This window comes from Pseudorasbora parva, chromosome 5, assembly GCF_024679245.1.
Source record: "Pseudorasbora parva isolate DD20220531a chromosome 5, ASM2467924v1, whole genome shotgun sequence".
NCBI lineage: Eukaryota > Metazoa > Chordata > Actinopteri > Cypriniformes > Gobionidae > Pseudorasbora > Pseudorasbora parva.
This window is the reverse complement of record NC_090176.1, coordinates 32,344,656-32,371,429: the sequence shown is the minus strand read 5'-3', so window position 1 is coordinate 32,371,429 and position 26,774 is coordinate 32,344,656. Positions and strand designations below refer to the sequence as shown.

At 38.3% G+C, this 26,774-nt stretch overlaps 2 protein-coding genes and 1 non-coding gene across 5 annotated transcripts in view; 2 read left to right on the top strand and 1 right to left on the bottom strand.

Annotated features, from left to right (window-relative positions):
* epb41l5 (erythrocyte membrane protein band 4.1 like 5) overlaps positions 1-16,609 on the top strand; it is a 45,156-nt gene extending 28,547 nt beyond the window's left edge. For all 3 annotated transcript variants that reach the window (XM_067443895.1, XM_067443892.1, XM_067443893.1), the window contains exons 17-26: positions 1,327-1,472; positions 3,407-3,498; positions 3,892-4,020; positions 6,174-6,238; positions 6,561-6,680; positions 9,784-9,865; positions 11,057-11,134; positions 11,296-11,355; positions 11,891-12,015; positions 15,102-16,609. In XM_067443895.1, the coding sequence (XP_067299996.1) occupies positions 1,327-1,472; positions 3,407-3,498; positions 3,892-4,020; positions 6,174-6,238; positions 6,561-6,680; positions 9,784-9,865; positions 11,057-11,134; positions 11,296-11,355; positions 11,891-12,015; positions 15,102-15,168 (964 nt within the window). In that variant the 3' untranslated portion in view covers positions 15,169-16,609. The remainder of the gene's footprint in view (positions 1-1,326; positions 1,473-3,406; positions 3,499-3,891; positions 4,021-6,173; positions 6,239-6,560; positions 6,681-9,783; positions 9,866-11,056; positions 11,135-11,295; positions 11,356-11,890; positions 12,016-15,101) is intronic.
* A 1,355-nt stretch (positions 16,610-17,964) lies between these two features.
* Positions 17,965-26,774, top strand: part of ramp1 (receptor activity modifying protein 1) — a 49,426-nt gene continuing 40,616 nt past the window's right edge. The window contains exon 1 of the mRNA XM_067443891.1: positions 17,965-18,454. Coding sequence (XP_067299992.1) covers positions 18,409-18,454 — 46 coding nt within the window. The 5' untranslated portion in view covers positions 17,965-18,408. The remainder of the gene's footprint in view (positions 18,455-26,774) is intronic.
* On the bottom strand, positions 26,390-26,462 carry trnar-ucg (transfer RNA arginine (anticodon UCG)). Its single transcript has one exon. It is a non-coding gene; the product is annotated as a tRNA-Arg (tRNA).

Below are 26,774 nucleotides of genomic sequence, written 5' to 3'. Positions count from 1 at the left end.
AGTACCTAAATTGGGGCCCGTTTCTTTTTTTTAAAGGAAAATAATTTTATAGGAAAAATATTTCCTATAAATGAAAGAGAAATTCATGATTTTTCCCCTCTTAAGAACATTATTTCTGTGCCTTTAGGGAAAAGGAAAACCGATTTGTATACTATTTGTGGAAAGTGGCATTAAGATTATATGTTTTATTACAGTATATCTCAGAAATCAGAATTAGAAGTGTATCAATTAACTGATTATTGAACTTTGCCGCAAGTCCTTATTGGGGTGATTAAACATGTTAACCAGTTGACAATGTGTAGTGCAATATACACTTTTTTGATTGTTTACAGTACAGTTCTAAGCAAAGGATAGCTTTATTTTAAATGGCTGTAAGACATTTGATTAAAACTAAAAACAAAAGCTGTTGTTAGAGCATATATATATATATATATATATATATATATATATAATATGTATGTGTATATATATATATATATATATATATATATATATATATATATATATATATATATATATATATATATATATATATATGTGTGTATATATATATATATATATATATATATATATATATATATATATATATATATATATATATATATATATATATATATATGTGTGTGTATATATATATATATATATATATATATATATATATATATATATATATATATATATATATATATATATATATATATATATATATATATATATATATATATATATATATATATGTGTATATATATATATGTATATATATATATGTGTATATATATATATATAAAGTGTGTTGGGTTTATTCAGTGTGCCGAGGAATGACGCGTCTAAAAAATAAGCCTCCTTTCATAAATACATTACTTTTTGTGATTTCATTACAGGCATCTCTGTGTATGTGTGTGGTCTTTTAATCTAGATCTAGAGGAATGTGCGTGGCCAGTTGGCATATGACTCTGTTAGATAACGGTTCCATTCCTTTTGTGTGAGGTTCTTCATTAATGAGCGTGTCTGCTCAAATTTGATTTATAAAGGTTTGATTATGCCATTAGGGTTGTATAATACATTGCATATATAAGTAAATCTATATCACCTAACCCTAGCACCCATCTAGTTTTGAGTATACTCTCTTTCACTGGGTGTCATTTATGAGATTTGGTATGTGATACTGTGCTATTACATATATAGCTGTAACTAGAGGTTGGCCCAGCTTCAAGGATTTTTGTCCAGGTGAGTCACATTTATTTGTTGTATCTATCGGTGTGGACCATGTACGAGCAGCACATCCTATAACTGACAAATGGTAATTAACCCTTTCATCCTTCACAGCATGCCTTTGGTGACTGACCTCTTGGAGACGTGTGTAGATGAGGTTCTTCGGGCCACTGTTTCCATGGGGACAGCAGAAGAAGTGGGACCAAGTGCTGCTCATACCGCAGCCAGCACAGTCACTGAGGAGAACCTCACTCTGACCGGTCAGTTAATATGTCACAGATACAGTATGATGCATTGGCAGGGAAATTTTGAACAATGTTTTGTCTACATGTAAAGTAAAATGAACAATTGTAGTTGCTTCAAAAGCAAAAATAGACATCAAAACAATTGCTTAATTGTTTAAAGGTGTCATGAACTGGCTTTTTAAAGTTTTTTTTATACTGTTGTTTGTCTGAGGTCAACTAATGACGTCTGTGTGGTTTTTACATCCAAAAACATCATTACTAAAAAGTAATAGGCTGTTTTCTACCGTGGTCTTGAGGCTCTCTTCTGAACGCTGGGTTTTGATGGGTGTGCAGGACTGGATACTTAAAAGTAAACGCCCACGGCTAGGATTGGAAAAGATTTGCATATTTAATGAGCTTCTGCTCCCCTTCTCAGTCCAGTTCACATGAAGGAAGGATTGAATTGAAATCCACCTGCGATTGATTGGAATATTATTTCTGTATTACATTGCATGATCTGTGGATATAAGCGTGAACACACACACATGTTTCTGCCGACCGGCGTACGTTTTGGTAGCCCATCTGGAAAACACACAGCCCCGGGACTACTATTTGCCTAACGTACATATAAAAAAATAAGTTTTACTCACATAAGTTTGTTGCACCATTCCTGTCGGATCCAATATAGAAGGTACAACATTGTCTACAAATCCACCTGGAACTTGTTTAAAAACAATTCCGCAGTGAAATGAAGCAAACACACAAACGTTCAAACTTCATTAAAAATAAATTAAGTATTGCACATTCCTAATATAAAGATCCAAAGAAAGCTTATGCAGCGACTGTTCTTCCACAATATCTTACTATCTTCGGTGGGCGGGGCTACTAAATTACACGTGCTTATTATTCTGTAGAGGCGGTGTTTCGCCACTAGATGACGTCAGGATGAAGCGCACGATCGTTTTCTAGGCCTGGTGTCTATAAAAGTTTTTCTTTGACTAACAAGGAAGTTTTCACCACCCTTTTTTGAGATATTATATATATATATATCTATATATATCAAAAGCTCAAGGGAAAGTTGATTTCTCAATTCATCACACCTTTAACATTAGTACATTTGTAACCTGCCGTAGAAAAATAGTTTGAACTGGTTAAAAATTAAACACTGATATTGTCTGCTTTCAGGATGGGCCAGTTCATGTTATAGAATATTAAATAAAACGATAATACTGACCAGTAACAATCACACATACATTACCATTCTAAAGTTTGGGTTCAGAATGTTTTTTTTAATTCTTTTTTTATACTTTTATTCTGTAAGGATAACAGATGACATAAGGTTATAATACGCTGCTTTTAACTATTTGTCAATGAATCCTGCATTCAACATTGTTAATAATAAGATATGTTTTTGAGCACCAAATCCGTATATTAGAATGATTTCTGAAGGACACTAATTTATTCCTGTGATGGCAAAACTGAATTTTCAGGATATTTACTCCAGTCTTGAGTAAATACAATTTTTAACAGTATTTTACAATTGCTTTTTTATAATTTATGCTGTGTTCAAATGCAAATAATTGCAGCTTTGGTGAGCATTAAACATAAACAAAATTTTTACCGACCTTTATCGTTGTACTGTAATGTATATTGGGTATATACATTCATATATTTGTTTTATAAATTTTATTTTATTACTTTATATATTATAAATTATATTTTCGGATGATTCATTCAAAGTACTTCTTGCATTATATTTTACTTTATTTATTTTTATTTTTATTATTTCAACAGGCCTGAATTTACATTCTGTACAGTGATGGCGATATAACGCTCTGCCTTTCCATTGTGTTAACTGGTTAAGCCAAGAGTGAACATGTTTTAATCCCCACACCTACAGATGTGTTTCCATCTTTCTATCTGACCTCTCCTTGTTTATTGATGCTTACTGAATCTGTTTTCGTCCACAGAGGCTGCTGCTCGGCTTAAGCAACTAGAAATCGAAAACACTCCAGTGTCTACTCCAGCCAGAACCAACGTCAACCTCAACATGAACAACCAGGTCAGTTCACCCATCAAGGTCAGTTCACCCATCCAGAAGCCCCCCCACACACTGAGAACAAAGCTTTTTGTAAATGACTACACAGCATCTAATTAAAGCTTGACAGACTTTAAATACAAGGAGTCGACACTATGTTGGCCACTGTGCCACTCTAACCTAAGGATGTACTTTATATTAAATGTGAATAGTAAAGATGATTAAAGCTTGATACCCTAACCCTGTTATTACTGCAGTCAGTGATATCTGTTTTTCCAGCTCAGTGCCACTTAAGGTCTTTTAAACCTGATATTTATTTCAGCCATGTCTATTTAAGCAAAGGGAACATTAACAGAACACACATATACAGTGGATACAAAGTCCTCATTATACATTCAATCTTTATTTTGTGTGCAGGAGGAAGTGGTGAAACTGATAGAGAAAAGTTTAAATAGTGTGGGCAACAGTCCTGTCCTGAACCAGCTCAAAGCTCCTGATGAACTCAAGAGCAACATCTTGAAAGCTCAGGCAGAGGCAGCAATCAAGGTATTCAGACCCTTTCATAGGCAGTATCACATAGTTACAATGTCAGCATGATAATGTATACAGTGGCATGTGAAAGTATTCAAAACCCTTAATTATTTTCATATTTTATGTTGCTACCTTATGTTAAACTACTTTAAATTACTTTTTCACATTAATCTACAATCCTTACACCATAATGACAAAGCAAAAAAAAAGATTTCTGACAACTGCAAATGTTTGTAAATGTAGTAAAAAATAAAAAATAAAAAAAAGATTATATTGCATAAGTATTCATACCCTTTCTGGGACACTTGAAATTTAGTTCAGGAGCGTTTCAATTTAACTTGTAGATGGAACTAGGGCTGTGCGATTTTTATTTATTTATTTATTTTAGATTTTGGAAGCTGGCTTTATTTAATCTTTGTGAGATGAAAAAAATCGTGCTTTCTGTGGTGTATTACTCATGCAAGTTCACATCACAATTTTATTACGATATCTATTAATCGCACATCCCTAGATTGTACTTCACCAAATTCAGTTGACTTGGAAAGGCACACACACTCAATAAAAGGTCTAATAGATGAAAATGCATATCAGCAAAAACCAAGACTTCAGGTCAAAATAACAGAGACAGGATTGTATCAAGAGACAGATTTGGGGAAGACTACAAAAAAATATTCTGCTGTATTGAAGGTTCACAAAATCATGTAGCCTCCATAATTCTTAATGGAAGAAGTTTGGAACAACCTCTTCCTTGAGCTGGCCTCCTGGCCAAACTGAGCAATCAATAGAGAAGGGCTTGGGTTAGAGTGGGGACAGAAGCTGATGGCCACTCTGTCTGAGCTTCATGATCATGTATGGATGACAAACATCACTGCAACACTCCACAGATCTGGGCTTTATGGCAGAGTGGCCAGACTCAAATTTGCAGGAGGAAAAAAAACAAAACAAAAAATACCTAAAGGACTCTCAGACGCCAAATGCAGATGTGCAAAGCTTTTCACATCGTACCCCAAAATGGTCTTTTTAAAGGGTCTTTTAAAGGTTTTTTTTTTTTTTTTTTTTTACTTAATTGAGTTATGGTTTTTGAATACTTATGCATTGTACTTTATTTCAGTTGACCTTTTGTATAAATTTGTGCAGTGTCAGATCTGTTTTTGTTTTGTTGCTCTGTCATTATGGTGTATGGGGTGTCGATTAATATGAGATTAATATTAATATGAAAAGTTAAAGGGGTACTTCAGCACTGGGAAGATGAATCTGTATTTAAACTGGGTCATTAATGTAGTAGAAATGTGAAATTATTTTTGAATTTAGTGCTTTCTAGACTGAGAAGACAGAAAATGTATTTTTGTTTCATGGGGATGAAAGACTACAATTCCCAGAATGCTTCGCTGCCCTATGAGGCAAATCCCAAAGCCACCGCTACTAGATTACTGGATCACTTTCACTTTCCCACCGCGACTGCGTTCATTTACATAAAATCTGTTCAGTTAGAGAACAGACACTACAAACAAAAACTGAACGTGACTGTTCAATATAATGTGACTTAGCCGCTGAGGGAGTCTCACAGCACAAACGCAGCAGGAGTCAGATTACATTCATTGTGATGGATGAGCTGAACGAGCTCTCGTGATGAGAGCTGAGGTAAGCGCGAACACGCTCGGGGCATAGATTCACAGCGCATGTTCAGTCTGGCACATTTTCAGTCAATGCCTTTGGAAGCTTAACTTTCATAGGAATTAATTTGAGAAGTTGAAACACTAACTTTGCTCCGCCGGCCGCTCTGTTTAAATGAATGCCTGCAGCTGCGAGCTGAGCTGTGAGTGCGATATCCCATACCCCTTGCGTGGGTTAAAAACATGGAAATGACTCCCTCGGCTGGCTGTAGTCTTTAGCCTCTGGTCAAAAATTCCAGGAATTTTTACAGAAATAAAATACATAAATCTCTTATTGCGGGGGATATGAGGGGTGGGAGCTCGATCATTCGAATATACTCCAGGGTTTCTACTGATACAAAGCCATATGCTAATCGCTGAAACCCTTTAAGTTCAACATAAGGCAGCAACCTTAAAAGTAGAAAATAAATACTTTCGCAACCCATTGTGTGTGAATATCAGGTATACTGTTGCATGAAGTTGTGCATATATTTGGAAATGTTCATCTCTGTTCAGGATTCTAGAGATGAACTTGGACTGACTCCAGACAAGAACTGCAACCTAGAGGAGGCGGCAGCCAGGTATGATGTATTGCGGGGGTGGAAATGCTGTTGTGCATCTCTGCTAAAGGTGTAAAATGGCTTTTAATAGCTAAAATGTTTTTGGGTTCAATGTCAGTTTATGCCATGATTTTTTTACTTTATGTACTACCATTATAAATGACAATGTAGCAGCTGAATTTCAAGGTCAGGCATTGTTTTTAATACATTATAATATTCTCTTGTTGTAATAGTTAACAGATAACATGGACACAATCATTTTAATTATTATATGATTGTTATTAAAAATAATATAAAAAATAAGAAATGATTTGAATGGTGGATGCCTGTGTCTCTTTGTCAGACTGTGTCGTGGGGGGCGTATGGGAAGCACAACCTCTCTGCCAGTGAGTGGTAGAGCGGAGCGGCAGGAGTCCTGGGACCTGTTCAAACAGCCTGGCCTGCTGCCCTGCTCTACTAGCAGGTGAGCCCACATCACACAAAACCTAGTGCATGTTCAGTGAGAAGATTGTACTACAACGAAGCATTGCTTTGTGAGCGTATTGTGTTTTCAAGATTGAGTGTGTGGATTAATGTTACCTTCATGTGCTATCGAAAATGTTCTACTTCCCACTTCTGAAGTCATGAATTACGAGATTATTGCATTAAAATTTGACTTGAGAGGGTTCATGTAAAAAAATGTTTTAACTAGGAATCTAGTATTTCTAACTAGTAGTTCCTATTGTGCTGGGTTAAACCCTACTCTGAAGTGGGGCCAATTTGGTTCCCCTAAAAGACGTTCCTAGAACTAAAATCTTTCCCATTTCCCGCAGTGCGAACATGCCACAAAGCGTGCATTTCCCCCATTAGTTCAAGGAACTATGAAAAGGTTTCTCTGGTGTGAAAGCCCCTAATGTGAGTGAGCCTGTGGCCCTGTAATCCTCCTGGGACAGTGGAGCACAAGCACGCAAGCAGAAACTGGGGCACACCCAGATTAAAGGGACCACCTGGTCCTCCCATCAGCAAGCCAGGGCTTGTTTTATGTCTTGTGTATATGTCCATACACCACCATTCAAAGGTTGGGGTCCGGTGTTTTTTTTAAAACCTTTTTTATTTTTTTAGAAATGCTTTTATTCAGCAAGGATGCATACCATTTACCAAACATTTCAATTTTTTTTTTAAATAAATGCTTTTAAACTTACTGTTTATCAAAGAATCTTAACATTTTTTATCATGATTTCCACAAAAATATTAAGCAGCACAACTGTTTTCAACATGTTTCTTTAGCAGAAAATCTGATTTCTGATTCTGATTATTTGAATGATTTCTGAAGGATCATGTGACATTGTAGGCTGGAGTCATGCTGCTGAAAATTCAGCTTTGACATAAAAGTATTAGATCACACTTTAAAATATATTAAAACAGACAACAGTTATTCAAAATGTGTGTAATATTTTACAGTATTACTGTATAGCCTTAGTGAGCATAAGAGACCTATTTATAAAATATTAAATTATCTTACCAACCCCCAACTTTTGAAAGTAGTGTGTATGTTTACTAGAATTACCAAGACTGTCCTTAAGGAGGTAGTACAGATTTGGACAAATTTGTGTTGTTCTGCGTTCTAAAAGCTAGACTTAAATGCTGGAGTTTACTGAGGAAATGTAATACAATGTTTAATACATTATGGACATCTGTTACATGCGGCCTGTTTGCACAGAAAAAGAGAGAACTGAAAAAAAAAAGATTTTTTGATCTATTTAATGAAAGCGGTGATAGTACAAAAATGTACTTCCTTTTTTGCCAAGTGTATAATAACTGACTTCTGATTATTTAAAATAAAATTTAAAATAAAACTTTTTTTCTTTTCTAATTGACAGCATTTTATCAATTATGTCCACAGACCCTACCTTGTAGTTAACCCAGAACATTAACATATCCTTAATGTAGCTCGCTGTTGCCATCTAGTGGGTCATATGGTCTTGGTCCGCCTGGAAACTTACGTAAACGCATGTACCCATGCCACAGTTTGACTGCAACATTAGCTCTGTACACTGAGCCATTCCACTGTGCATTCTGTATATGCACTTGTATACCACTCTGATAGTCACATGATAAAATAAAAATATGTAAATGAGAATATAATATCTAACCCATTAAGTGAACAATTGTTGAAATTAAAACCGTATATATTTATATTTGTAATTATTATTATTCTTTTTTTTAATTGAGGCAGCTGGCCAAAATAAAGCCTTTTTCTCTAGAGGCAACACTTTGAGACAGTAATCCACGCCTTTGTTACCACTCGGCTGGATTAATGTAATGCACTGTATGTAGGGGTAAGTGGCACTTCTGTCGCCCATCTCCAGTTAGTAGTTAGTAATGCTGGAGCGCATTTTTAACTGGAACACGTAAACATGAGCACATTACATCCATTTTAGCCTCACTCCACTGGCTGCCCATACATGTAAGGATCCACTTCAGAGGTCTTGCCCCACCCTACATCTCTGTGCTGCTACACCCTTATAGACCCTTATAGACCTACACCCTTATAAACCCACCTATTCTTTCAGGCCAGATGATCAACTGCTGCTAAATGTTCCCAAAACAAAGTGCAGAGGGGACGTGCCTTTGCTGTGGCAGCTTCTAAACTGTGGAAATATCTGCCACTGCCCATTAGACAGTCCTCTTCGCTGTCTATTTTTAAACTGCGTTTAAAAACCCACCTTTACTCCTTGGCCTTTGACACCTGACATTGACATTTTGTTTAATTTTATTTTGTCTTTGTTATTGGGGTTCGTCTCAAATATATTTGATGTATTATGAGTTATGGATTTTAGCTATACAACACTTTGGTCCACTTTGATTGTTTTAAAGTATTGATTGATTGATAACAGTTATTATTAAAAGGAACAAGAGATTAAATTATAATTCATCGATTGATTGATGAAAAAGTTATTATGAAAAGAAACAAGAGATTAAATTATAATTCCATGGTAGTCCCCACATCAGATGCTCAATTTGTAGACACCAAAATTATGACTTTGTCTGGCAAATGTGTAAATAATTTGTACCTTTACATTGTTACTCACTTTGTCAAGGACGCTCTGCTCTGTTGGGAAGCCATCCAAATGTGCCCACACACAAACGCATAATCATCAGTAATCACAAGTGACCTCTGAGTCATTTCATCAAACCCTTCATAAGAGGTGTTCATAGGTTTCATTCAAGAGTAAACATTGTGATTTCCTGTCTCTTTTGAATGAACACTAATGAATAGCTCGGGAAGTCCTTTGAAACGCTCAGGTTTTCCATATCTTTTGTGCTCATTGCCAGGGCTCAAATCAAAAGGTTTTGTGGCCATAGCTCTTCTCAGACATGCTTCATCATTATTAAAAATACATAAATATATTATTGTGGTGATTTTTATTGTTTGTTTGTTTTGTATTGTCATGAAATGGACGAGAACAACTTCATCAATAACCGCCATTGTTTTAACGTATTCTGATACTATCTTCTAGATTCTCTCAAAGTCCAATCACTGGGCTCTTTCATAAATAAATGTACTATTCATTGTCTGTCCTTAGCCTGGAAGAGAACATAGACAACTTCATTTCTTCTGTGCCGCTTCTGTCATCAGACCCACTGAATGAAACCCTGTCATCCAAGGTAACAAAAGTGGCTTAATGTCATTCCAGCTGCTGGCACGCTGTAATGAGAGTACCCAGCAGCTGTGACGCATACGCCATCATTTACTCACTCCCTGCTGAAACATGCTATCCTTTGCAAGGGGGAAAAAACCTTCAAACATGCATGTTGGAAGTTTTCTGTGTACTTACTGGTTTAGAACAGTAGCAAAAATTTTAAAGTAGGCTATATAAACTTTTACATATCCTTTTATTGAAACTGTTGCTTTGCTGTGTAAAGAGACATTTTGAAACATTTAACCCACGACCACGGGTGCTTTTGCTTTTGCTGCAGAGACATTTGTATGTCCTATAAATGTGTTGTATTTATTATAATCTACACAGATTTCAGGATACTGTTTCAAGTTATTAATAATGAAACATTAATCAAAGAAAAATTAAAGAACAGGATGTGCTTTTTATTGAAAATAAATATTAAAAGCACAATTAGCCACAAAAGAGAACTGAACCCTCTACTGACAGGGTGCTTTGTGCTCGCGCTCCAAACAGAACACAGACAAGCATAGTCTTTTGGTTGTGCACCTAAACAACAAATACACACAGAAATAGCCTATATCAAAATGCCAAATCGAGTATTCATGTAACACTAAGCAGTGCGCATACACATACATGCACACAAAGATGATTTAGGCTCATCAGTTGATAACTTAACGGTTAAAGCCCTGCACAATTAATTCCATATCGCAACTTTTATTTTTGTTGCATATGTCTTTGTTTTTAGTTTTCTATGGAACAAATAATTACTATAATGAATAATAATTGCTATTGTTTAATGGATTTTTTATTTATTTTTATAATTATATATATATTATTTTTACTGTGGCTCTTTTAAAAAAATGCATTGACCAAAAATGAAAACAATTATCTGGTCAAAAAAAGGTTCCCGGACCCTGCCATAGATGCTTAGAGGGTGTTTAGGACTTGGAAGCCACCTAGCAATGCTATATTTACTATTTACTTTTTTGTTTAGTCGTCAATATTGATTATTAATATAAATCTTTCCCTTTCATAATTTGTTGAAGTTTTGTTGTCTAATGATTACAAAAGCTGTAAAACATTTTGATGTCTTTTTCTTGTAGGAAATGCAAGTCTAGACATTGAATGTGCTTTTGGTTGCCATTCCCTTTAGAGCATGTGGCTTTTTATAATGCAGGTCAAAGTTCAGGATCCTGAGCCGCTGACAGCCCCTTTGACTGATAACCTGATAGACTTCACAGACCCCATCCCTGTAGTAAGTTCAGCACTGCAACTCTAAGACTGAAACAATAAGCTTGCACTGCTTCTAGTAAGCCACAAGTTTTGACTTTATAATTGTATGGCACAACAATGTCTGTTGTAGATTTTTCCAGACTGATAAAGTAATATTTTATGGAAACATTTGAATTGATATAGGTGCCAGCCCCCAAACCCACAATCACTCCTCGATGGATCATTCCAGCTTCAGCACCTACAGTGAGTTTACTGCTAAAATCTTTTTAGAACTTTCTTTTTAGGACCTTCTTCTTTTAAAAACTTTTAGATAAAAGCTTTCAGATAAAAGAAAATGGTCGTGATTTTAGTGTCGTTTTGAATAATTCTTACTAGAAGATATTGCATGAAATCATTTAAATCTCAGTTTGATAAATAGGATGAATACTCCAGAATATGATAAATTTGGTAAGCCTTAACAGTACATGCAGAAATCCGTTTTAGCTGTCCATTTTTTCCATAGTAAGGACTCCAGACACTGGTCCATGCATTATTGTGGAAGAGCAGCAACTTTATTTAAGAACTTGTGCATGGATATATTTTTCTGTTTCTCTGCAGTTCTGTATATGCACTTACACATTTTCCAAAAGCTTTTATATTGCATCTGATGTTGTTGACTCGTATGACTCTATGAAGCCACACGTCCAGTAGAGTGTGCATTTTCATTATCCTTACTTCTCATGTTTCTACTAGTTAATTTAGTGACTGACTGTCCCCCTGCTTCCCCTCTCTCATCTAGCTGTCTGCCACCTTTACAAACGGCCTCGTTGACTGTACAGCAAAGATGTCATCTCAGCATCCTGAGGGGGCTGCTATTTCCCCACTCCCCCATCTCTCTCACACTCACAATGTGATTGCCACCAGGTTTGTTTCATCCCTGCTTCTCCATTATCTTTCTCTGCTCTGTTGAGGACAGTTGTCCTATTTTCTAAGCAATTAAAATTAGCCATTTTGAAAAGAGTCTATAATTGCACCATTATGCAAGCTGTGTATTCCGTTAAATGCACTACTGTTCAAAAGTTTGGGGTTGGTACATTTTTAAAAATATTTAAAGAAATGTATTTTGCTCACCAAGGCAGCATTTATGTGAAATAATATTACAACAAAAAATAAGTTTTCTATTTGAACATTTTAAAATGTAATGTATTCCTGTGTTGGCAAAGCTGAATTTTCAGCATCATTACTCCAGTCTTCAGTGTCACATGATCCTTCAGAAATCAGGCTAATATACTGATTGCTGCTCAATAAATGTGTAGTTAAGGAATTTCTAATTATTAATGTTGAAAACAGTTGTGCTACTTCATTTTTTTTTTTTTTTTGATACTTTTTCAGGATTTTTAATGAATTTATTTGGAATAGAAATCTTCTGTCTTTACTGTAACCTTTAATCAATTTAATGCTTCTTTGCTGAATAAGTTATTTTCAAAAATTATATATAATCAATCACTTATACAGTAATGTGCTTTTGCATATAGCATATACCATATTCTGAATATAAGATGTATAATGTTTTTTATTTTATTTTATTTTTTTAACTGGTTTGTCTTATATATTCAAGGTCTAGACTTTTAACGTAGGGACACCACACCGACACCAAAGAACTAGTGCTGATAAAAGCCGACAAGCTGTTATCTCGCGTTAGGGGAAAAAAGCACCTGAACACACCAAAAGGACTACAGGCAACTGTCAGCTAGTGCACGCGTTCTGTGTATAAAGGACATGTATAGACAGATATATAGATATTTTGATATATTTAATATTCCATTTAAGCAGATATATTCATCTATAGTCGCCATTCAAAAAGGGAAAACAAAACTAATGCTGCCTTCCAGCCACCCTGTAATCGTGTTTTTCCAACCTTTACCCGTGGTTGTGCACTGGAACAGCAGTCAAACCCATGACTTCCCACCCGTGAATTCGTACTAGATCGATGTACTCTATTACGCGCTCTGGTGTCACAAGGCCTGCGAATAATATTAAATAATATAAATAAATAATGCACACACAATTACGTATTACAATGTTATGTGTCTGAAACGATGTATGTTGTGAAAAGTATATCGCCACATGGAAATGTTGGGCATAGCCACAAGGAAGTTATAGTTTAAATCTAGCTTAGTTTAATTCCTTCCTTGTCGTGGTTTAAAGTTGTGACTTGCGAGCTAAAACCTGCCTGGACGACTGCGGGTAACTTAAACAAACCATAAACAAAGCAAAGAATATCAGTCACGCAGAAATAACGTTCTTTATATCATTCAGCTTGTGTTTTTTAGGGACATATTTGCTCAGTGTTGCTGTAAAATTATAACAGCCTTCGGTCTGTTAAATTTGTACTCATTTTTATCACTTTTGCTTTTACTCTCTAAACTGAACATCAGAGTTTTCTCTCACCGATGGTCCGACGCTAGTTCTACATGTTGAATGGGCCCGAAAACAACGAAGTCTGACTAGAGCCAATGGTGCAGAACACACCGGAAAAAACTTGTCCGACGCGCAAAAAAAGCCCATCGGTTTAGTGTGTCCCTGGCTTTACATGTCAAAAATACACCCACAACTATAGGTGGCACCACATATTACAGAAATACAATGTGTCAGAATGTAATATTAGAAATCTGCGCGCACAAAAAATCTTAAACGCTAACAGTCAAAGAAAAGCCTACCGTCTAAAGCCTAGTTCAGACTGCACGATTTTCAAACTCGTCGGGTCACTGCTCTATTCACACTGCATGACTATCTGGGGTATCATTCAGTCACTGCTGTGTTCACACTGCACGATGGTTTGACGACAGAGGAGTTCACACTGCATGACTGAACAAGGAAGAATCGCCGACAACTCTCTCTCTCTCTCTCCCGTGGGCAAACTACGTTTCCCAAACACGTGCGATGTGACAAGTAAACAACGCGAGATCACACGTGCGTCAGACCGGAGTTCTCGCGCGAGACTTGGAATTGTTATTAAAAATGATAAACTGCACAAAGCTTGCTTCAAATTGTATGTGTGCTGATTTGTGGAGAAAAAGAAAAAAGATTATGGCGGAAGAAATTGTTGGAGAGACAGAGGGAGACAGGATTTTGTTCTGCAAAAACAGTTTGAGGTAAATAAATAATTTTGTAATGTGCTGCTGCTGTGGCTGGATGTGCAAATGTTTGGGCTTTGTTTCTGTTTGATAGAATTGTAAATATATCTATTAAAATACTGATATTCTGCTCTATAACTCCTCCCTGAACCTCCTGCTGCCCTGTATCTCACTCTTTCATTGGCTGTCGGTCATCGCCGATGTAATTTTCAGTCAGAACCCGGTTCACACAGCAGGAGTTTGAATCGCCGACAGCTCCAGATATTTAGCATGCCAAATATCTCACCGGCGTCGGCGACTCGTCGGCGATTCTCTCTGATCGCGTCTTTGATTATTCACACTGCGTGATTGTCACTCGCGTGCACGAGCACCGATTTGCCCGTGATCTCGGGCATTTGTCGGCGATTTCGCAAAACCTGTCGGCGACTCAAAATCGGGGCAAAAATCGGGCAGTGTGAACTAGGCTTTAGAGCTGCGTGACTGTCATGTTTGCTTCGCTGACGAGATTAAATTCATTTTTAAATGTGAATTTTTTTAAAAATACATTTTACCACTATTCACCATACTTTCACTGCAAAAAAATAAATATGAAAAATAAAAGCATTTTCTTTACAAATTTTTTTTTTTAAAAAATACAAGATTTAGTATTTTAAAAACCCTTTTTCCAAAAGGTACATCTTGAAAAACGGGGGTCGTGTTATAATCATGGTCGTCTTGCATTTGGAACAATACGGTACACTGCAACAAAAAAAAAAAAAATGTGCAAAAGAAATTGCTTTAACCTAAAATATATAATTGAATTCTTTAGTTTGAAGCATGTTCTTAACTCTGCTTCTGATTGTAACCGCCAACTGCTGAATTGATCTTTGACAGTGTTGTGGCTCACCCAGCCAAGGACGACAGCCACAAGCCCAAAGGTCTGCTGACCACTGAACTCTGAGAGCGACGCCTTGAGCACATGCCCAACACCTGTCACTGGACCATCAACAGTTGTCCTTCGATTACTACATTCCAGTCAAACACATTCCAGTGCCCTTACAGTGCAGGCACAGGCAGCTGGACCCTGGGCATGCACGGTGTTGCGATTCCATCTTCAAGAATGCTGGCTTTGGACAGATCTCAATGCTGATGCTGGATTGCACAAAGGGTTCAGCAGAGTCCAGTGTTTGGGGACCACCATTCCAACTTTATACCTCTTTTGAGTGACCCTAGCACATATAAGACCCGGTCCTGTTGTGATTGGATGTATGATGTAGAATGTTTGATCCACCTGCTCTCCACTTCCTGTTGAGATCTTCTCTGATCGGATGACTGCGAAAGAGCTTGTGAAGGCAAATTTTGGATCACGATGCGCCACTGACTATTTTAACTGAAGTAGTTCTTCCTACAGAAATTACATTTTTTTTTTATCTTTGCCTTTCTTTTGCTGTTTTCTGTGTTCTTACGAGAAGTATAGCTGCATTAATTTTTACGCTTTTAAGTACTGTATTCTAAACTGAAAGGTTGTTAGACCACTATTGTGTAGCATTGGGCAACATGCAGTCATTGAGCCAAGATTTGCAGAACCTTTTATCAATGCTGTTTTATCCAAACATTGTAGTTATGACCTGCCTTATTTTAATAGTTCATATAAGATTTTAAATGAACATATTACAACATAACGTATTACAATGTAGTTTGTCATCTACTGTGATTAGTTGATGTATTTCACTGTGTAGTTTTAAGTGTGCTTCACTGTGTTTTATAAATGCTGCGTTAGATGTTATGTGAGACGGGTGCGGCTGAGATGTCTGTCAGGCACTGGCTCATACAGTATCAGAACTGCAGAAGACTTGGACAATGTAAACAAACTTGAATGTTTTTCTTTTGACATAATGGGGAAAAAATGACAACTCACAGTCTCTGCCAGCAGGTATCACAAACGAGAGGCCTTTCATGGACCCTTCTTCCTCCACTGTAAGTTCCACGAGCATTTGCTGCTATTTTTCAGCACACTGAAAAGTACATCGTTGGTATAATCACTGGATCTGAAACCACTGGGATGAAATGTTTGGAGGTCAAATATCAACTTTTTATACAATCAATTCTTGTGAATAATTAATTCCGACTTTTCAAAGGTTGTTTATATGGTCTACATCTTCTGATTTACTTTGTACTCCTTGCTTTAGCGGAAGTGCTCAATCACAGAAGGCAGTTGTAGCTGGATTCCATTGATATGCTAATTACCTTTGTTCTTGAAGTCTCTCACTGTAGGCTTATTTACATATATTAATGATCTGTAGATGACACCGCAATGTTCTGTTTATATGAATACACTGACTGTAAGCCTTGTCAAATTTTGTATGATGAGACTTTCCATAAGTAAAAGTATTTTAACGTTATTGACCAGTGCTTTCATGTTTGGACAGTTGCTTACCAACCATGATATGTTATATCGTATATTTGAATGATTGCATTCCTTGCTTAAAAGCAATAGACTTAATTACTTAATCTCATGTTGCTGATGTTTGTCTGGTATTTATGGGTATAAGGCTTTTTTAGGCATAATAAAGGAAAACATTAACATTTGTAAGCAATTCACAGAACTTCCACTTGATGGACAAAGAATGTACAGTTTACAACGGACCAGCAGATGGAGCCAGAGCTCTTCAGCACTTACATGAGTGAGTCTTCTTTCTGTAATACAAGCCTTGCAACTTTTTTTTAATTTTATTATTATTACTTTTTGGTGGTGTTCGCCTCATATTTAAAGACATTTGTTTTGAAATCAATTGTATTTATTTAAAAGATGACAAACAGCACGTTTATTTTACTCATTAGATAGCTCAAACAGAAAAGATGAAGGCTATGATGATCAAAAGAAATTGAAACTACCTCGTAAAATACGCTGTTGCTCGAAAATACCAAATTGAACACAGGGCAATCCTAATAAACCCTATTATGATTCATAAATGATTTTAACATTTAGCTTACCAAATACATTTCATATGAATACTTAAAGGGATCGTTCGTTTCCCCCCACCCCACCCCACCCCACCGCACCCCACCCAATGTTAGTGAATGGTTGTTCTCTTTTACCGTGTGTGTGTGTGTGTGTGTGTGTGTGTGTGTGTGTGTGTGTGTGTGTGTGTGTGTGTGTGTTCGTTTAGCAGAAAAAAGTAACTCGTAGAGGTTTAGAACAACTTGAAGGAGTAAATGATGACAGAATTTAAATTTTTGGGTGAACTGTCCCTTTAAAGCTGCAAGTTAACTAGTTAACATGAAATCAAAGCAGTATGCACTTATTTGTAATAGTTGACAACGGTGTATATCAGCAACTCTTTTAAAACTCCGTACAAACTTATACAATGCTAATTCATTTTTGGACATAAATGTTACAGAAGGAAATATATTAAATTTGCCGGGATTATTCAAATTTTTGTACAATGGCCTACTACACAAAGGCTCACTAAGACTAGCCTAGTTGTTCTCTCAGAAGAACTGCTGCTGGTGCTTGATTTCTCAGTCCCCCAATTCACATTATGATGGCGCCAAATCTCCTTTTTAATGGGACTGCTGTTCTAAATGATTTAATCTGGACATGGACATGATTGTTGGAAAATATGTATTTTATTATATATCGCATGTGAACAGTCGTGTGCATTTCTGCAGTCGTAAAATTGTAAATTATCATCCTTTGACCATATTGTCACTAAATGTTTTCTTTCATTTTTTTTTACCCAGTGTGAACAGCAGGGTGGCTTCCTCACTTGGCCAATTAATGCTGGCTAATAATAAACATGAAAATAATTAGTTGATGATCCTTGAGGGAGGTGGCTTCGCGTTTAGAGTTGCCACAGCACAGCTCGCATATCTTTTACTTGAATGCCTGACGCGCGCTCGAGCGCAGAGTCCGACTGTCCACAAGCGCACTGAGCGCGCACGCTTTCGGCTGACCCGAGACTCATTTCAGTTGTTCGTTTGAGCTTTATTCAGCACTAAAAAAAGCAGTACTTTATTAAACAGGTTATGGTGGATGAGAGGTTCGGAGGAATTCTCCCTCGACCGTATTCACCGGAGATTCAGCGTTGAATGAAACTGTGCAAAATGACCTGCCAAACGCGCAGATGTGTCGAGCTGTGAGGGAGTAGTGCCGTTTAATCAAGAAACTTCTGTTTGCTTTGACTGACATTCAAACGTAATGGCATCGGTGTCGTGGAGACATGCGCTTTTCTTCGTAGTAGTTGGTAAGTTAAACTGGTCTGTCCTGTTTATGTTTACCTATTATGTATGTTTCTGAAATGTCATACTGACTGTAACATACAAAAAAGAACGCTAGAACAAATAAGAGCTATTCAGTAGTTTGCTTGTTTGATTTGTTTGTTAGACGTGACTTGCTGGCACTGGTTATGTTTTGAGTCAGAAGCTAAATTTTGCAGTTTTTTTGTAAGTTGGTTGGTTTTAATCATAAACGAACCATATTAAGATAAAAATGAATGTGAGGGTTAACAGTGAACACAACAGTGCATTCAGTCAGCGCATCAACTGGCTATAATAAATGCTGATCATGTTCTCAGAGCAAGGGTATTGTATTGTTTATTTTTTAATTTAGTTTTTTATATATATATATATAGTTTATACATGTTATTCATTGCATGATTACCTGGCAATTATATTTTATGTAGCCTAACCTTTAAAATGTTGAATAGCTTTACATGGAACACATGGTTTTAGTTTGAAATTTTGATGAAAGTGAGAAATCCATAAGTGACAAGTCCACCCACATATGGGTCAATTATCCAATTTTCTAATTAATAATGCATGGCAACCTCCTCCAGTTGGAAAGAATTCATTTCACACTTACCTTAACAAGCTCATTGAGCTGCTGAGCATGACTAACAAGCTGCTCTTTGCTTGCCTTGATTTCCTGTCACCATTCAATTGGGATTGCTATTTTTACTCCAAAGATTCATGGCATACAGTTGTTTGGAATTAATATATGTTTAATGCAAATGTGTGCGATTCATTGTTGTGAACTGACCTGAGTGCTTAAACAAAGTATGTAAGTATAAACTTTCTTGTTTATGATGGTGACAAAAATGTATCTGGCTCTGACAGCAGAGGGAAACAGAATGCTCATGGACTCTGGATTTCTGTAGAAATATGTAACTCTTGAATAAACACTTCTGCTCCAGTTAAGCCCACTGTAGTGAGTGCCCTATAAAATATGTAGATTTAGCAGGACATCCTCCTGAGCTCACTTTGCACATTTTCAGAGTCAGGAGAATATGTTAACCAGGGCTCTGATGTTAACTTCTCTTTGAAATAAAGCTGCATACTGCAACTTTGATAGCATTTCCTCTTTCTTTTCCTTTCCTTTCCTTTCCTTTCCTTTCCTTTCCTTTCCTTTCCTTTCCTTTCCTTTCCTTTCCTTTCCTTTCCTTTCCTTTCCTTTCCTTTCCTTTCCTTTCCCTTCCCTTCCCTTCCCTTCCCTTCCCTTCCCTCCCTTTTCCCTTCCTTTCCTCCTTTTTCCTGTCCTTTACGTTTCCATTCTCCTGTCATTTCCCTTTTCATTCTCTTTTCTTCCCTTGCTTATTTCATTTCCTTCCATTTGCTTTCCCATTTCCTTTTCCTTTTGGCCTTTCATTTTCCTTTCCCTTTGGATTTTATTTTCCCTCCCCATCTCCTTCACCCTCCCCTCCCTTCCCCTCCTCCTTCCCTTCACCTCTTCCTTCCCTTCCCCTTTTTATTCTCTTTTGCCTTTCCTTTCATTTGATTTAATTTCCATTCCCTTTCTCCTTTATAGATGGCTTCCACCCTACTTTCTTTATAGATAGCCATGTCAATCTTGTCACGCAGATGCAATAGGGGAGCCTGAGAAGAGAGAATATTGATGGCATCATAACTGTTCACTACTGGCTGAGGAAAAGGTGGCTTTATGCTGTCGTTGCAAGCCGAGAGATAAATGTCAAGCACATTTTTAAAAATCGAACAAAGCTTTCATTGTGTTCCAGGCCAGTATGCTCTGTCTTTTGAGACCCACTGAGATACATTGCCCTCATATATCTGACAATTGAAAGTCTACCACAGACAAAAACGGCACAGAGTTAAGGACACTTCAAGCTGAAGGGGAGCTCAAGGATATGTCCTGCACTGTTTTCTAAATACAGATTAACAGGGTGCATTTCTCTGATTAAGGTGCATAACCTGATGGCAGTGGGCGGGGAGATCTGGACAGCCGTAACAAGTGAAGATGAATATATGGCTGCTCTATTTCTTTGCGCTTGTCAGGGCTGCTTTGTATTTCATTCCCAATGTACTGCCTTAAGCAGTTAAACCCTTGTAATAATTCAGTTCAGTAGGTATTGAATCCAAGTGCATAAGTAAGCATTGTGTGCAAATAATTTAATGCTATAACTGATAATTGTTATGGAATTCATCTTGCCAATGGAGCATTTGAAATTACATCCAAAGGGTGGCTGATGTAAACTAAGCATGCTTTATTCTCTAGTTGAATGGCTGCTGGAGTTGAATTAAATTCATCCATATTTCCGATTAGAGCTGACAGTCCAGGGAAGTGGCGCAATCTGAATACAATGCAAAAGCGGTTTAAATTAATCAAAATATTAGTTAGCCATGTGAGTCCTGATACCATTCAAGCTGAAAGAATTTACTTTTTATGCTGCTCATAAACTCAGATGACCCTTTTGTCGTGTTTGGCACATGACTGCTTCATCTGCATCAACAATCATATTTTGTGGAAAAAGAGCATTGCATAACCTATTTGGCCAGCAAAATGCATATGTGGGATGTGCATACAAAAGCACAGTTAAGTATAACTAGTATAAATAAAACCATAACGATAAAGATATAGTTCCGAAAATCACAGCAGAGTCCACAACTATAACGATAATGGCACAGAGGAACGATGTTAGAATCCCTTTCAGAACACTTTTTTTTTTCTCCAGCTGATGAACAATAAAAACATTGGCAGCCAATCAGAATCCATCCTGTTTTAAATAGCTTGAGCATTTAAAGCAAGAGATGACAACAGAAAGGTATCGTGCACTGATGTTAATATAGTTATAGTTATCTTTATAAGTCCTTCTGTGTGCTTACAGTGCAATAGGGAAATTTACACTTAAAAAAAAAGTTTCCAATTGAAAAAAATTTGTTGGCCAAATTGAATATCTGTGAATTGATGCAATTTAATTCACATAAACTCAATTTGGCCAACTGAAAAATTTAGATGTAATCAGTCACTAGAAAATGTTTTAAAAAAAATTGGAGTGTAGAGTTTTCAGTTAAACATTTAAATATCAACCTTATCTCAAATGTTTATACTTTTAAAAAAAAATAAAAATAGAAATAAAAATACTTGATGACAGAGCTGTGAAAATAATTATTTGATTTCATATAAAATTCTCTGGCATTTGATTGCAGACTAGCACCTTTACAAATCTAAGCGATATCTTCTAAAACTTTATAGGACACATTTGAGTTTAGTGGAGGCTTTATTTGTCTGGAAAAGGCAGAGGCTTCAGTAAAAGTCTCAATTTAATCACTGCTGTAAGACTGGAGAAACTGGAAAAACTAAAGAAAAGTTCTCAACTCTGAGAAAACAGGATATTAACATCTGAAGTCACTCTTGTGCATATATCCCCGTCTGAGACATCACACTTTGATCATCCAAGTATTGCCTTGATTTACATTTCTTTCCCTTCACTGCCTCTTTCCTCATCTCTCTCTCTCTAATTCACCCAAAATCTACATGGGTTAATTTAAACAAGTATTATACAGTATTATACATGTTTGGAACCATCTGAAATGTCTTAATGCGACTGTTACAAAGGTCAAGTAAAGCAAAAGTTTTAAGACTTTCGAGAGATATTTTGCTTATTGTGTGTGGGTGTGTTCTCTGCTGATTGGTCTTTACCTCCCATAAGGTGTAAATTACAGGTCTACAGTAGTTGTTTAATGCAAATTCCCATTGTAAACTTATGTTTACATTTGAAAGAGGTTTATGTCTTGGTCCAGGTTTTTAAAGGATGTTGCAGAAGGGTCAGGGCATGATTCTGTAGCATTATCCTATTTCCTTGAGGTCAGGGATGCATCTCTTACTCTTTACTTCAGATCATTTGATGTTATGCATTGGTTATCTTTGAATTATGTAATTGACATTATACATTTACCTGACTGATTGTAGAACTTTCCAGCAGGTGTGGATATTGTTTATACATATACATATATATGGAGAGATATTTGACAAGTCATATATGATGATAATATTATGTTCTGGTGTATTTGTGGAAATTAGTGTAATTTAGTACATTTGTACATTTATCGCATTATTCCAAATGCAGGCATTCATGTTCTGTTATAATCTTGTGAGGTTACAGAGTTGTTTTATTATTTTCCTGGTCACCAGACTATGTGTCCATATATGCTTAATTATTCACGGTGCGCCAACGTCGCCTTTAAGTTTCATTTTCATTCCATTGATAGTCAGGACTGGTACGCCTTGCCGGTGAGTGTTTTATAAGCTGGCATTGCTAGGAGTTCAGATCAAAAATTAACATCACATGATTATGTTATTTCAAAAATTAATTCTGGTGTTTTGTTTGTGTGTGTTGCAGGTTTACAACCTAACTAAATAAGTAGCTAACGAACGAGCTAAATAGTCACGAGTATCCAGCTGGTAGGCTAGCATAGCGATGCCTAGTTTGTGGATGATTATTGTGTGTGTGTGCGCAATAAAAGCTCAGTGACTCAAAAAGTGAGTTGTGTCCGCCGTGCTTGTCCTGAAACCCTTCCAGTGGGGAGTTTATTGAGCTATAGGAAGTAGCTTAGTAAAGAACTGGACAGTTGTAAACCGCCGTCGGAGCCGCGCAAGAGAGTGCACGAACCCCGAGCGGAGGAGAACGTTGAGTTATGCATATAACTACTGTTCCCAGAAGGAGGGAAACGAGGTACAACACATGACTATGGGATATCGCGCTCTAGCGCCATCTGCTGAAGACACCTTTATTCACGCCTGAAAGGCCAATGACGCATGACGACGTGGGCGGGGTCACCTGCCCACAGCATATAAATGCGGTCGTATGTGTCATCCCCTTTGTTCAGTTCAGCTCTTCACCGGGCCTCCGACTGTGCGGGGCCCAGAGGTGTTGTACCTCGTTTCCCTCCTTCTGGGAACAGTAGTTATATGCATAACTCAACGTTCCCATTCAGTCGGTTCACTCGGTACAACACATGACTATGGGACATATATACACGCCCCGCGAAGTCGCTGAACTAAACGTAAGGGACCAGCACCGCCACATATCCCATTTCCCAGGGAAAAAACGGCCTGTAGTTAACGCCGGGTAAACCGGACAAAACGTGCGCAGTAATGCCTAGCTGGCATCCGCGCAAAATCTCAAACCAAGCCCCTAAAATGTTCATGTCCTCGTAGAGTGCTCACACCCTTCCAGGCAGAACCAACTCCATACATGCTATAGAAATAGCTTGTATAATCCCATGTGAAAGACATCGCTTAGATAGCGGCTCCCCATGTGCTGAGTTGGAAATCATGACAAAAAGGCTGGTCAGGCAAGTGCATAGCCTACAACTGCCCAATGCACCTGCGTACAACTTGCAAATGGCACAAGCACAAAGCAAGTCTCCTGTCTTCCTCTGAGTCAGAGATTTTACAAGGCAGGCCGCTCGAACGAGAGCGTATACTACCAACATGCCTTTTAGGCATATCCGCCACGTTTGGGCGCAACACCACCAAGCACAGCTTGGGAGCCATCAATAGTGCATGAGGATCACCAAACGTGCTTCACTGATACCAGTACCAATGAAAAGGCAGCATCCTTATATTCAAAGATTTCTAAAGGCTCAAACAGAGGTTTACAACTAGCCTCCAGAGTCCAGACCAACCATCAGGTCATGACGGCACCATTACGGTTTGTAACGAGCCTAAAAACGCAGACCCAAGCTCCAGGTATACTTTGGATGTCTGTGTTCTGCGTACCATCCGCGTGACATAATTATTGTCAACGGGAGGGTCTACAGTGCGCATACCACAGCTTACGAGTGACTTGCACAAAGTTCACTTAGAAACACACAATCTGTACTCAAGCCGAAAACATCCGTCAGCATGCAGCCTTAGACAGACAATGCGCATACAACAGCGCATGTGCAAAAACAACAGAGGTGACAGAAGAGTCACAAATATTATACTGCATGTGTATTGAACTCGGCCATCCGTGTTCATTCGATTGTGCCAGAGACACGTCTGGATGTGGAAAATGAATTATACCCGGGCCTTTATGGCCAAAAGAGTATCTATTTGAAAAGCTCGCACTCTCAAATGTGTGCGAGATGGAGTGGAATGCGAGAGCTCCTCGGCAGTCCACGAACTGTCTGTGTGAAGTAATTATCAACATCAGAAGAGGTACACACACAACCACACACATGTGAGTGACATGAATTATGTAGCACGTTTCCCACGTACTATCGTACACTCAAAGCACTTTGCGCTTATTTCCGGGATCTCTCCTCAACCACCAGCGGTGTACAGCATCCTCGTGGATGATGCGACGGCAGCCACAGTACAATGGCGCCATTGTGCGCTCATCTCCCTCCAGCTAGAGGTGGAGAGGAGGGCCAAAAGCATCTTTCCACTAATGTGGCCAATAAAGTATACTTTGAAAACTCCCGCTCTCGACTGTAATCGAAACGGTGTGAAATATGTAGTATGCCCGGACCCTTTTGAGGAACCAAATATGCACGCTTAAGCGCAGCACCATTAATGCCCTCGTGAACACTGAATCACCCAATAGACTTCCAGTATGGAATGGGGGTGATTTCTTTCGGAGAAGAAACCAGTAACCCCTCAATCAGGCACTGATACGGTGATACAGATCTTCACCTGCACCAAACTTCAAACAAGCACTAATTTGACATAACATGGTGCGCTTCAAAAAATGCAAGCGCCCTGTTTTGTTGCTATAATCAGATTCTCCTTCTGTCAACATGTAGGTCCTGGAGACCACAGTTCCTGTTAAAGGGTAAAGAATCTGCGTCCTGCCTGGGACAGCAGGTCCCTGCGTAGGGGAAGACACCATGGTGTCCAGCAGTGACATGGTACTCGCGTTTGTCGCTTACCCTGTCTTTGCCGGCCAGCGAGGGGCCACAACAATCAGTGCCAGACTCTCCTGAACCACTCTGTCTAGAGTAGGCTGTCAGTATGTCTTGGTTAGAACTGGAGCTTAATCAGCTCCAAGCTTGGAGAGACTGTGTATGGTAAATGGACTGCATTTAGCACTTTCAACAGACCCTATGGCCATCCAAAGCAGTTTACATGTTGCCTCACATTCAACCATTCATACACCAACGGTGATGTCAGCCATGTAAGGTGCCATCCAGCCCGTCGGGAGCAGCTGGGATTAGGTGTTTTGCTCATGGACACCTCGACACTTGGTCAGGTGGACCCAAGGATTAAACTGCCAACCTTCCGGTTTGTAGACAACCTACATAAACCACTGAGCCCCTGCTGCCCGAGAGAAACAAGTACAGTATAGTCTTGGGCCATGCGACAGGGCATCCCCCCCCAGGGGGTGCTCCTGTCTATTGAGAATAACAGCTCGCAACGCGTGTTATTCGTGGATGCAAACAAAAATCTACCTCGGCACTGCTGAACCGAGCCCAGATCTGTGCCACTATTCGAGGGTGCAGGCGCCACTCTCTGACTCGTGGTCCCCCTCTGGACATTAGGTCCGTTCCAATATTCATACGGCACGGGACCTACATTGCCCGGAGTCCCGTTAAATGCTCGCTGGCCCATATCAGGAGCGTCCGTGTCAGTTGCAACAGAGGAAGAGAGCGAGTACCTCCCTGTCTTTTTCTATACGACATTACTGTCGTGTTGTCCATTCCGACAAACACATGTCTGCCTTTAGAATTCTACGTGGTGACACAGGAACTTTCCTTGGAGACGCTGGGGATTGAACCCAGGAGCTCATACATGCAAAGCATGTGTTCTACCACTGAGCCACTGGCCCTAGTAGATTAAGCTGAACTGCTGAGAAAGTCATCGGTGTCTTTGACACTGTACAAGAATCCTCTCAGAAAGTGGAACTCAAGGATTGCACAACACTAAACCTCATGGAACTGGTGTTCTGTGCTTTCATAAATGACCCAGATGGGACTTGAACCCACAATCCTCAGCTCCGAAGGCTGATGCCTTATCCATTAGGCCACTGGGCCACTGCTGAGCAAAGTGTTTTAGTGCCAGAAGAACCACCTGCAACATCATTTGTGTGACACTCTTTCCGGCTGCCGGCCACTCTCCTTACAGAGTTGCCCTGGCACAGAGCTCCCTATCCCTGTAGTGATGCATCCGTCATCACCACTATACGTGATGTAGCTCTCCCTAGAGGAACCCCATCTGCCAACAGACCCGGGGATGCCCAGGGGATCAGAGCTCGAACGCACAACGGGATTATTGTCGGTCTGTTCTAATGCCATGCGGCATTCAGACCAGTGCTCGGCGCCCATCTCTGGAACGCATGGATAAAG